We start from the raw sequence: 12657 nt of genomic DNA on the forward strand, positions 1-12657 counted from the left end.
AGTCTGCAGCACATTCCACAGGAAAGCAACTCTGGAGTAGAGAGTGTGTTGGTAAACAGGCTAGTGAATAACTATATAAAAATAATTCCAACTCTCTACTTGACCCGCTTCAGTCTGGATTCCGCGTTCGTCAATCTGTCGAAACAGCTGTAACCAAAAGTATTTAATGATCTAATCCCTGCAGAATCCTGTGGTCACTATTTTGTCCTAATTATCCTTGACCTTTCTGTTGCTTTTGACACTGTTGTGTCATCAACAGTGTCTGACTCTTCTTCCCAACTACTTTTTGTTGGTGTTCCCCAATGCTCTGTCCTTGGTCCCGTACTGTTCTCCATCTATACTGCCTCTCTTGGTAAACTCATCAGCTCCTTTCGCTTCCAATATAATTTCTATGCAGATGACATGCAATTCTTTCTGTCCTTTCCTGATCTTTCGCCACCCCTTTTGACTCGTGTCTCTTACTGCCTCTTGCTATTTTCAACTGGATGGCTGCTCACGTCCTTAAACTAAACCTGTCCAAAACAGACTTCTTGTCTTCCCCACTCAAGTGTTGATATTCCAGTGTCTGTCTCCCTTCAAGTCAGCTGCGCTACCATCAGCTCTACCTCACAGGCTCGCTGCCTAGGTGTTCACTTTGATGCCAACCTCTCTTTCACCCCTCCTGTCCAGTCGATCGCCAAATCCTGCCGCTTCCATCAAAAATAACATATTGCCTTACGGCCCCTATTTAACACTGGCCGCAGTTAAGGTTCTGATCCATGCCACTATCTTCTCTCGACTTGACTACTGCAATCTGCTTCTTACTGGTCTCCCGAGTTCCCAACTTGTCCCATTACAGTCTATAATGAATGTGGTGGCAAGGCTCATCTTCCGGTTTGCCTACACCTCCCACGCCTCCGCCCCCTCTGTCAGTCCCTACATTGGCTTCCCATTAGATATAGGTCTCAATTTAAAATTTTGGTGATTGTTTACAAATCTGTACAGACTACTGCTCCAACCTACCTATCCTCCCTAATACAAGTATGTCCCTCCAAGGCACCTACGCTCTGCCGAAGAACTACGTCTATCCTCTGCTCGTACTCCTACCTCTGATGCTTGCCTTCAAGACTTCTCTAAGACTGCACCATTCATATGGAATCCCTTCCCTGTTAGACTTCCACCCAGTCTCCAGTCCTTCAAAAAAATAATTGAAAACTCCCATGTTCATGAAAGCATATCAATTAAACTGCTACCAGCTTTCACTCCACACACCCTGATTCCTCTCCTGCAACTGTCTTTAAAAAAAACTTCTTAAAAAGCACACACACCCTCAAGCCCTCATTGAATACTATTTTAGCAACCATAGTTTTCTACTCTACCCTTACCTTTTGCATCACTATAACCCACTACCTCTACCATGTAAACTCATCGAACAGGGCCCTTAACCCCACTCTTCCTGTGCATCTATCTTGTCTGGTTTCAACTACATGACAATAAGCCCACCCATTGTATAGTGCTGCGGAATCTGTTGGCGCTATATTAATGATATTACTTTATTCCCTGTTGCTGGATACATTGGAAACTAACCACTTCTGTTTTTAAAACACAAGTGCAACTTGTTTTGTGCACTGTATGATTGAGCTAAATTATTTCATTAGGGCTGTTTTCAGTTAAGCCTCCTTCAAGATAGGATAAGTGTGGGTGTGTATCAACTTAATATACATACATTCAGCAGCAATGAACATGAACCGTATTACCTTATTTATAAAAACAGTAGACCATTCAAAACTGAATGCACTGCAAAATTGCCGCACATGCGCATTAGGTCTTCCCCGCCGGCGGACGTCGGTGGGAGAGGAGCATGGGCGGAGCAGAGCCGCGACATCGGCGCTGGACCCAGGTAAGTAACTGAAGGGGGTTATTAACCCCTTCAGCGCCGTGGAAGGGGGCCTTGACAAAGGAGGAAGCTCTAGTGCCAGGAAAACAAATTTGTTTTCCTGGCACTATAGTTTCCCTTTAATTCTTTACTATAAAATCCATATATACCTTTGAATTTCTGACCTTTGGGTATATAGTAATAACATATGTAATATAGTTATCTGCACACCTAATTTTAGTAATGTTTTAGTTGAAATGTGAAAACTTTACTGACCGTTACATTAATTCATATGTAAATGCATTCATAGACTTCTTCTTTATCTGATGTTTTGTTACTCCCACATGCCATTTGAATGAGGGATGCTTATTGAGTAAATGGTGTACCTTAGGGCAATAAACAATATGCCGCCCAGAGGTATGCTTGTGTCATAAGCATTCATGATTCAGTTGATTGTCTTTGTGTTCACAAACTGGAGGCTAGATTATGCACATATTCAGTCTATTGGTGTCTGAGGCTGCCCCCTTCCATCACACAGAGGAAGACTATGATGAGGACGCTCCACCAGGTGAAGAGGGTGAGGATGATGATGAGGAAGAGGAGGAAGAGGAAGTGAGCGGTGAGGAGGAGGTGCGGTTCCTAATCACTTTGTATTATTATTATTTTTTTTATTATTATTTGATGGGAATACCTTCAATACTTTAGTAAACATGAGACACAGTTTGATTCCGAAATGGCCATCTCTTTGTCAACTACTTTCAAAGTTAACCCACAGAAAGATAGTTATTGCCAGTAAAAGCAATACACCTTGAGGGTACTGTCATTTTAGAGCACATAAAACAATATTGGGCAACGGGTGTTCTTTGACTTATTTCACATAAATGCCTCTTGATGTAATAGTTAGAAATCTGGGTTAGGTAGGAAGTTGTGTGTGCCCCCTGTATTAGTAGTATGAACATTCTCTCCACAGTGTTTACAAGTGGCAGCAATTTCACAAAACTAGGAGAACTATCTGACTTCTTTTTTATTTCATGACTACTAGAGACTGCTTTCTTATTTCATGATGTATATCTCATTGCTCTGTGTATTTCAAGTTGACAAAAGTTGTAATTCAAAATTTTACAATGTTGTGAAAAGAAATCCAACTCATTCAAAATTCATTTTAGTTTAGTTAATAAACCCGTTAATTATTTCTTAGTTCATCTCCTTTTCACACACAGTTTTAAATTTGCCCCATAAGTAATCCAGGTCTATATGAAAACTTAGTGAATAACTATATAAAATCTTGTAAGAACTCGGAAATCCAACATTAATCTGCTTTTTGTTTTAAAGGAGGATGAAGAAGCTGACAAAGAAGGCGAGGAGGACGCAGCTGAGGAGGATGGTATGTTATTTATCTTGCAATCCAGATATTACAGACAGTGATTATGAGGTTTGGTGCTTCCGAAAATACTCTATCCATCCTCAGATCTTGCAAACTCATGTCCTTCATTCAAGCCTCTATCAAGGAAAAAAGGATTAGTTGCACTAATTTCCAAGCATAGCATTCAATAAATAATACTTAATATAAAGTGGTTGTTTATTAGGGATCATTAATGGGTTTCTCAGTTAGTTTTACTTTTTGTATTTTATTCTTATTAGAGGTATTTTGGTGCATGCTCTCTTTCTTTCTAACTTTTTAGTTATTCCTAGCTTTTCAAGTTATTCCTAGAAAATTGTATTTGGACCACATTCACTTGCAGGTTATATTTTAGCCTAGAAAGGTGTTTGTTGTGTAAACATTTAAATCAAGACTTGTCTATGTGATGATGAATAGCAAAGCCAATAAAGCACAAGTCATTCAGCCTTACTACTTGCAAAGTTTTGAAGCCGGGAACAGCCTGTGCACCAGGAGGCAGATCTTTCAAAGCCTAAAAAATCAACTAAGCACAATTTTTTTTTTTATTATTCTTTTTACAGCAGAACAAGGGCAGAAGAGAAAACGAGACCTAGAGGACGAGGGAGAGGAGGATGAGGACTAAACGGCCAGGATTTCGAGTTAAAGATTGATGGAGACAGAGGACTGAACCTTAAGACCGTTTCAGAGTTTCCTATTGTAATTTGACTGTTTTTACATTCAACTACCCTGTTTTTTTTTTTTTGGTTTTTTTTTTCTCTTATTTTCTTCTTACCCAATATATAAGGTTGCGGTGTGACAGGTAAATTTGTGAGGAGATACACACCTAGAATTTCTGATGTTCATCTTGCAGATTTTTAATATTATTGATTATTGACGTTTACTTTGTGTTTAACACAGGTTCCTTACTATATGCGTCATACAGTTGGTATACACCCTATTACTAACGTGTTAGTTATTATGGATGTGGTTTGATGTCAGTAACCCTTTACTGTCAAAGAGGAAAGTCTTAAGTAGGCAGATTGCTATTATTAACCCCCATGCTATATTGTTCTGCAGGTTTTCTTGCATAGAAAGTGTTAATTATGTAAAATTGACATTTTGGCAAAGCATATTTTGTTTTGTTAAAAGCAGTTTTACTGGTAATCTGTGCTCACCAGCCACTTGTATATAGAAAATAGGCTGAATTCAAGATGTCTTCCCCAAACACTAGACTACAAACAATCTTTTAGGTGAGCCATGGTTAACATTTGGTGTTTCCATGATGCTCTGCCAGCCTGATAGCTTGCCATAGCTTTTCTATGTGCAATTAATTTATGATGTGTCCAAGGCATCCAAAAGATCTGTTTTAATTGATATTTTTATGAGAAAATATATACAATTACAAAATACGAATTGAGAAAAAAATGATTTACTCATCATGTATAACCTGCAGTAAAAAGTAACGGGAACACAAGGCAGTAGTGTAGTGTAGTGATGAAATCTGTACTTTTGCCTGCAGCAGAATTATTTTTATTTGTGTTTTTATAGGCCCATCTCATATTCTTCCACAAGGTCCAGAGGTTGTAGAGACTGCAGACTTGATACTTATTGATTTAGTATTCACAAGAAGTAATGTTCCTGTATTTTTTACAAAGCAGCAGTATTATGAATCTATGGTAAATTTACAATAAATGTGGCTTTTGCCTTAATTTAAAATTTTTACCCCATGTAAGTCGCAGTGTGTAGCACACAGATTATAGAAGTGGGAACTGTTTTTGTTTTTGGACTGTTGGCTGGGCTTCAGGCGAGAAATTAACCATTTGGTTTAACTTTGTACATTGTTTACCACTCCTTTTATTTGTCAAGTCAATTGCAGAGCATGGAAGAAAGTACAATGTGTTTTCGATGTCAATCCAGAAAACAAGGCACATGATCCATTGGCATTTTTCCTGTGATTTCATTTAGTTTTTTGTTACACAGGACTTTCTTTCTGTCTGCACAAGGCCTCCTAGGCAATAGTAATATTGATAATGGCCATTTTCTCTGTAAGGCAAACTAATTCTTAGTGCACATCACTATATATATGTATTGGAGGCATAGTACACACAGATGAGTGTGTGTGTGTGTGTGTGTGTGTGTGTGTATATATAATAATAATATTTATATTTGTATTGGACGCATAGTGCCCGCAGGTGATGTCTCCAATACAAATATACAGAGCCACTCAACCAAACACGGTCAAAAGCTACATTTGTTTCTGGACCTTCCTAGTAAAGCCGTTTGGCTATATTTTTAGAAAGCCTATGTTTTTGGTATACAAGGTTCCTTCAGTTTTTTACTCCAGCACACAATTCATTTCAAGTTTTGTGTTTTCTAGTTCAATAGGTCCTCTCCAATTGGCTAAAGGATCTTGCAAATGTTTTAATGCTGGCAAAATTTTGTTTCTGATTTAGACGTAATTCTTGCGGTCCCCTATCGATAACATGTCACCAGAAGGTGATCAGTGGCTTCCAATTTCCCAGGACAGCCGAAAACTGCATTTCTGTCTTTTTGTCATTGGTAAATTTCAATAAACCTGTTTTTTATACACATTTGTTTTATTCAAGCATATTGTTTTTTTTGTTTTTTTTATTATTATTATACATGGTTTGGTTGTCAATATTGTAGAAACCATTACTGGGCTTAGATGATACATGCTGTGTGTAAAAAAAAAAAAAAAAGAAGCACATCTGTATGAAAGTTCATGACCTGATTCATATTGTAAGAATCCATAGGCACAAATCCATATTCCAATGGGCCATGATCTGAAAAACATTATAGATAGAGATATAGATATTTAATACATTCTCCATTTACACATTATATATACATACTTTTTTTGCTACTAACCTGGTTAATTTGTCATGGAATCTTGGAATTTTGCTCTTACATTCAGCAACACCGATTGCTGCGTTAATTTAGCTAATTGCCCTGCTGGCAGGGAACTAGTGAGACAGAATTGCTCAATTTCTGTCTTCTCAGGTCCTCTCCTGCAATAGCCTTATAGCGATATGGTCTAATTTAAATAGCAGCAGCTTGAAAGTAGTTGCTCCTCTTGGGAGAGTATTATTCCCCACCAATTTAAATTACCCATAACCTCTTTATTTATGCAGAGTCCATAAGGTCTCAACTTCCAGTCTTTGTAATGAAGTTTAATGAAGAAACACTCTAATCATGTTATAAATATATATGAGTATCTAAATATTAGTGTGTTCCTAGTGGCATTAGATTATTGCCTCCAACATAAATTTAAAAAAACGTTAAACCCACCTTTCATCCAGCTGTGTCCCAGTCTTGCCGACGTTACTACTCCTCATTGTTATACTTCCTTAAGTTATAAAATTATGTTCATAATGCTATTTATACAATATTCATGATTGTCCAATTACATAGTGGCTTTGCTAAAATATTTGAATTTTTTAACTACCACAGGTTCTTAACAGAGTGGTTTTCAGAGTCAAAATCAACAACACAAACTTGTCAACTAGATTTTGATTCACTGCAGTTTCTTTGTACCAACATTAAAAATTACCAAAAAGGGGAAACCTTGTGACTAACTTACAGGTTAATTACAAATTACTGTGATTTGTCTTGTTGTGTATCTCTGTTATACAAACCAGACTTTGTGAGCTCCTAGAAAAGAGAGATAACGTTAGTGCTGCATATTGAGGAGGTGGTGATGGCCCCTTGCCAGAGTGCACAGCCCAAGTGAGTAGTGGAGCATAAATTCGCCCGAAGTTATCAGGCAGACTTACCAAACACGAAGGTTGTGCTGCAGGCTAATCCCATACCACTGCTTATCCTAAATACTTGAACATGAGCCCGCTCAACATATTCAGTGGCAAGCAGTTGGTTAAAGAGACTGTTTAATTCATCTCCTTCCAGTACTGGCCAGATTCTCACTATATGGGTTGATCCATCACCTTAGGTAACCAGTTGGAGCTGTGATACCATCATTACTTGGGTATGAGTGGCCTTCGTTTGAGGAAAAGGGGTTCCAGCGTGCTTAGACATTGCCCTGTGTATTTAGTCCTATTTATTTTACTCACGTTTCTTTTTAAAGCATTAGATTTTTCACACCCACACTGTCATGCCCCCCACAACAATGTTGTGTCACCATACTCCCACACACTGTCAGCCTTCCCAGACACACCATTAGCATCCCCTCACACTGTCACCTCCCCACACATTGTCACCACTCCCTACACTGTCAGCCCCTTCATGCATCCACACACATTATCCACTCTTAATCCTGTTAATCTCACCCCTTCCAAACCCCTCTTTGCCCTGTCACACTGTCCCTGCCTCTGGTACCTCTTTACTCACCTTGTCACAGTCACCAGCTGAAGACATTCATCATACACACACAGTCAGGAAACAGCTTTGCCATAAACACAATGCACAAAGGCCATAGGCAGACCCCCATACACATACGGTCCCAGACAAAAACGCAAACATGCTCAGAGACATAAATTCACACACACAAGGATACTCTCTGTCAGACACACATTCTCAGGCACATAAACAGGTAGACAGTGCATCAATGTGTATATGTGTGCATGTATTGCAACTTTTTTCGCTTTGGTGTTAGTGGGGCCTCATGTTTGAGTTTCGCCTAAGGCCTCATAAAGTCTAGAGCTGCCTCTGTCGAAGAGGGATGCAATAAAAAGAGATAAAGGAAAAACTTTAATTATCGTCCATAGAAATAATTACATAAAAAACATGTGGCAGATCAGCAGTGCAAAATTCACAAACATACTCAAGAAAAAATTACAAATATACTGAGAGGAGGAAAAAAAAGACATGATCTCATGCCTAAAGAAGCTAGAAATATTTTGTATCTAAACCAGTGGTAGTCAACCTTTTTCTAACTACCGCCCACTAATGCATCTTTTTGGTTGAAAAAAATGTCCTTACCGCCCACCAGTTTTCGCGCAAGTGCAGAATATTTTATTCGAAAGGAGGGTGTTTTTAAAAAAATGTACGTACATTTATCTTTTTATTTCCAATTAATGCATGTTCATAATGTTTTTAACTTTATAAAGTTTAATGAGAAAACAATAAAGTAAATTGAAATTACCTTTACTAGTGATAAATGAGATCCTTGAGGTTGATGCTGCAAGGCTAAATATTTGATATCTGGTTCGATTTTCTTAAGGAACAAACGAAGGTCTCCTCTTTCGGTGATATTCAGACGACTTCTCTGTTTGCGCATAATATGATTTCTCATCTGTGCGTCAGCTCCCCTCTTCTCCCTCCTCAATTCCCCTCCCCACCTTTTTTTCCCCCTTTTTTTTAACCTTCCTTATAGCAATGCCCAGTAGGAAGGCTGAGCTAGGTATCCCACTATAACAGACTGGCACACATACATACATACATACAGACACACAAGACATACAGACAGACAGGCACACACACAAGACATACAGACACACATACATGCACACATATATACAGACAGACACACACACGACACATACAAAGACATACATACAGACACACAAGACATACATACAAAGACATACATACAGACACACACAAGACATACAGACACACACAAGACATACAGACACACACAAGACATACAGACACACACAAGACATACATACAAAGACACACACACAAGACATACATACAAAGACACACACACAAGACATACATACAAAGACACACACACAAGACATACATACAAAGACACACACACAAGACATACATACAAAGACACACACACAAGACATACATACAAAGACACACACACAAGACATACATACAAAGACACACACACAAGACATACATACAAAGACACACACACAAGACATACATACAAAGACACACACACAAGACATACATACAAAGACACACACACAAGACATACATACAAAGACACACACACAAGACATACATACAAAGACACACACACAAGACATACATACAAAGACACACACACACACACAAGACATACATACAAAGACACACACACACACACAAGACATACATACAAAGACACACACACACACACGACATACATACAAAGACACACACACACACACACACACGACATACATACAAAGACACACACACACACACACAAGACATACATACAAAGACACACACACACACACGACATACATACAAAGACACACACACACACACAAGACATACATACAACGACACACACACAAGACATACATACAAAGACACACACACACAAGACATACATACAAAGACACACACACACAAGACATACATACAAAGACACACACACACAAGACATACATACAAAGACACACACACACAAGACATACATACAAAGACACACACACACAAGACATACATACAAAGACACACACACACAAGACATACATACAAAGACACACACACACAAGACATACATACAAAGACACACACACACAAGACATACATACAAAGACACACACACACAAGACATACATACAAAGACACACACAAGACATACATACAAAGACACACACAAGACATACATACAAAGACACACACAAGACATACATACAAAGACAAGACACACATACAGACACAAACAAGACATACATACAAAGACAAGACACACATATATACAGACATACACACACACACACACACGACACATATATACAGACATACACACACACACACACACGACACATACATAAGACACACATACAGACACACACAAGACACATACAAAGACAAGACACACATATATACAGACATACACAAGACACATACAAAGACAAGACACACATATATACAGACATACACATACATAAGACACACATACAGACACACACACACAAGACATACTTACAAAGACAAGACACACATGTATACAGACATACACACACAAGACACATACATACAGACACACACAAGACATACATACAAAGACACAAACACACATTATATTTAAGTCACCCTCCTGTTTCCTACCTTTAAAGTGCAGGAGGGTGACTTTCCCTGGGGTCCAGTGGTGGCTCAGGTGGATGGGAGTCAGAGTTCCCACTCTGACTCCCTCCTCCTCTTTCCTCCAGCGCGGCTCTCAGTATGCTGGGAGGAGTGACCGTGAATCACTTCCTCCCAGCAGAGATGATGTCATCACAGGGGGCCCGGTCACGCTGTTAAAGCGCACAGCGCTGACCAGGCCCACTCACAATCCACATCCATCGGGTGGCCCTGACAGCATGGGCCACCCGATAGACCCCTCCATATGCGGCCCCGGCGGTTTGCCGCCGGGGCCGCAAGTGGTGATGGCGGTACCTAGTCACAGGGGTACCGCCGGCTCCCGCCCGCCTGCCTGCCCAATCAATCAATCACCCAATCTGTAAAAAAAATTTGAAAATCCCTACCGCCCACCTGGAATCCTGAAACGCCCACTAGTGGGCGGTAGGGACCAGGTTGACGACCCATGATCTAAACAGATACTTGATCAAGAGCTAAACTTTCTATGGCTGATAGAGTTTTTCATGACAAGTTCTATTTATGCTTCTTAGATTTAAAAGACCACTATAGGCACCCAGACCACTTCAGCTCAATGAAGTGGTCTGGGTGCTAGGTCCCCCTAGTTTTAACCCTGCAGCTGAAAACATAGCAGTTTCAGAGAAACTCCTGTTTACACTACAGGGTTAATCCAGCCTCTAGTGCCTGTTTCCCAGACAGCCACTAGGGGCCGCTTCCGCCATTTACACCAAGTAAATCACACTTATTTGACGCTGGACGTCCTCACGGACCTCTAGCATCAAAAAAGATCCCCATAGGAAACCAGTGAGTAATGCTTTCCTATGGACGTGTTTGAATGCACGTGCTCCTCTGGCCGTGCATGCGCATTCGGCACCACTCGGGGGCTGACGTCGCTGCATTAAGGTAAGTAAATGGTTAATTAGCCATTTATTCGCCACGGAAGGTGCCCGTGTCACCGCTTATGTAACTAGGGCTCTATAGCGTTTGGAATACATATTTGTATTCCTAACGCTATAGTGTTTCTTTAATGTATTAATTACAATATATTACTGAAACCAACCCTTAGATATTGTTTCACAGAAATCCATGCACATCTTGTGGTTTCTTAAAGGCAGTCTTTTATTTAGAAACAAAATACAGTGGTAGCATTTCGACTGTGATACTTAGAAACATAGAATGTGACGGCAGATAAGAACCATTCGGCCCATCTAGTCTGCCCAATATTTTGAAATACTTTTAATTAGTCCCTGGCCTTATCTTAAGTCTAGGATAGCCTTATGCCTATCCCACGTATGCTTAAACTTCCTCACTGTGTTAACCTCTACCACTTTGGCTGGAAGGCTATTCCATGCATCCACTACCCTCTCAGTAAAGTAATACTTCCTGATATTATTTTTAAACCTTTCTCCCTCTAATTTAAGACTATGTTCTCTTGTTGTGGTAGTTTTTCTTCTTTTAAATATAGTCTCCTCCTTTGCTGTGTTGATTCCCTTTATGTATTTAAATGTTTCTATCATATCCCCCCTGTCTCGTCTTTCCTCCAAGCTATACATGTTAAGATCCTTTAACCTTTCCTGGTAAGTTTTATCCTGCAATCCATGAACCAGCTTAGTAGCCCTTCTCTGAACTCTCTCTAAGATATCATTATCCTTCTGGAGATACGGTCTCCAGTACTGCGTACAATACTCAAAGTGAGGTCTCACCAGTGTTCTGTACAATGGCATGAGCACTTCCCTCTTTCTACTGCTAATACCTCTCCCTATACAACCAAGCATTCTGCTAGCATTTCCTGCTGCTCTATTACATTGTCTGCCTACCTTTAAGTCATCAGAAATAATCACCCCTAAATCTCTTTCCTCAGATGTTGAGGTTAGGACTCTATCAAATTTTCTATAGTCTGCCCTTGGGTTTTTACGTCCAAGATGCATTCTCTTGCACTTATCCACATTAAATGTCAGTTGCCACAACTCTGACTATTTTTCTAGTTTACCTTAATCATTAGCCATTTGGCTTATCCCTCCTGAAACATCAACCCTGTTACATATCTTAGTATCGTCAGCAAAAAGACATACCTTACCATCAAGACCGTCTGCAATATCACTAATAAAAATATTAAAGAGAATGGGTCCAAGTACAGATCCCTGAGGTACCCCACTGCTGACTAGACCTTGCTTCGAATATACTTACCTGTGGAATTCTGGGGATTTGCCTTTCCTTTCTAGTTCACCCTGGTGGGATTACTCCCTTGCAAGCTTGTGCATTATTCTCTTTATGTTAATCACCTTTTATAACAACACTTTGATAAACCTCATCCATTTAATTTCTTCTTCTCAGTATGATTTCTGTATGTTGACTTCCAGGTTCAAAAGACTGAGCCTATAGCAATGATTGACAGGGAACTAAGATGGGTGCA

General features: G+C 39.6%; 1 protein-coding gene across 1 annotated transcript in view; it reads left to right on the forward strand.

Moving 5' to 3' along the window:
- ANP32A (acidic nuclear phosphoprotein 32 family member A) overlaps positions 1-5824 on the forward strand; it is a 29594-nt gene extending 23770 nt beyond the window's left edge. The window contains exons 5-7 of the mRNA XM_063448734.1: positions 2394-2485; positions 3188-3239; positions 3815-5824. Coding sequence (XP_063304804.1) covers positions 2394-2485; positions 3188-3239; positions 3815-3876 — 206 coding nt within the window. The 3' untranslated portion in view covers positions 3877-5824. The remainder of the gene's footprint in view (positions 1-2393; positions 2486-3187; positions 3240-3814) is intronic.
- The last annotated feature ends 6833 nt before the right edge of the window (positions 5825-12657 follow it).

The sequence above is a fragment of the Pelobates fuscus genome, chromosome 3 (genome assembly GCF_036172605.1).
Source record: "Pelobates fuscus isolate aPelFus1 chromosome 3, aPelFus1.pri, whole genome shotgun sequence".
Taxonomy (NCBI): domain Eukaryota; kingdom Metazoa; phylum Chordata; class Amphibia; order Anura; family Pelobatidae; genus Pelobates; species Pelobates fuscus.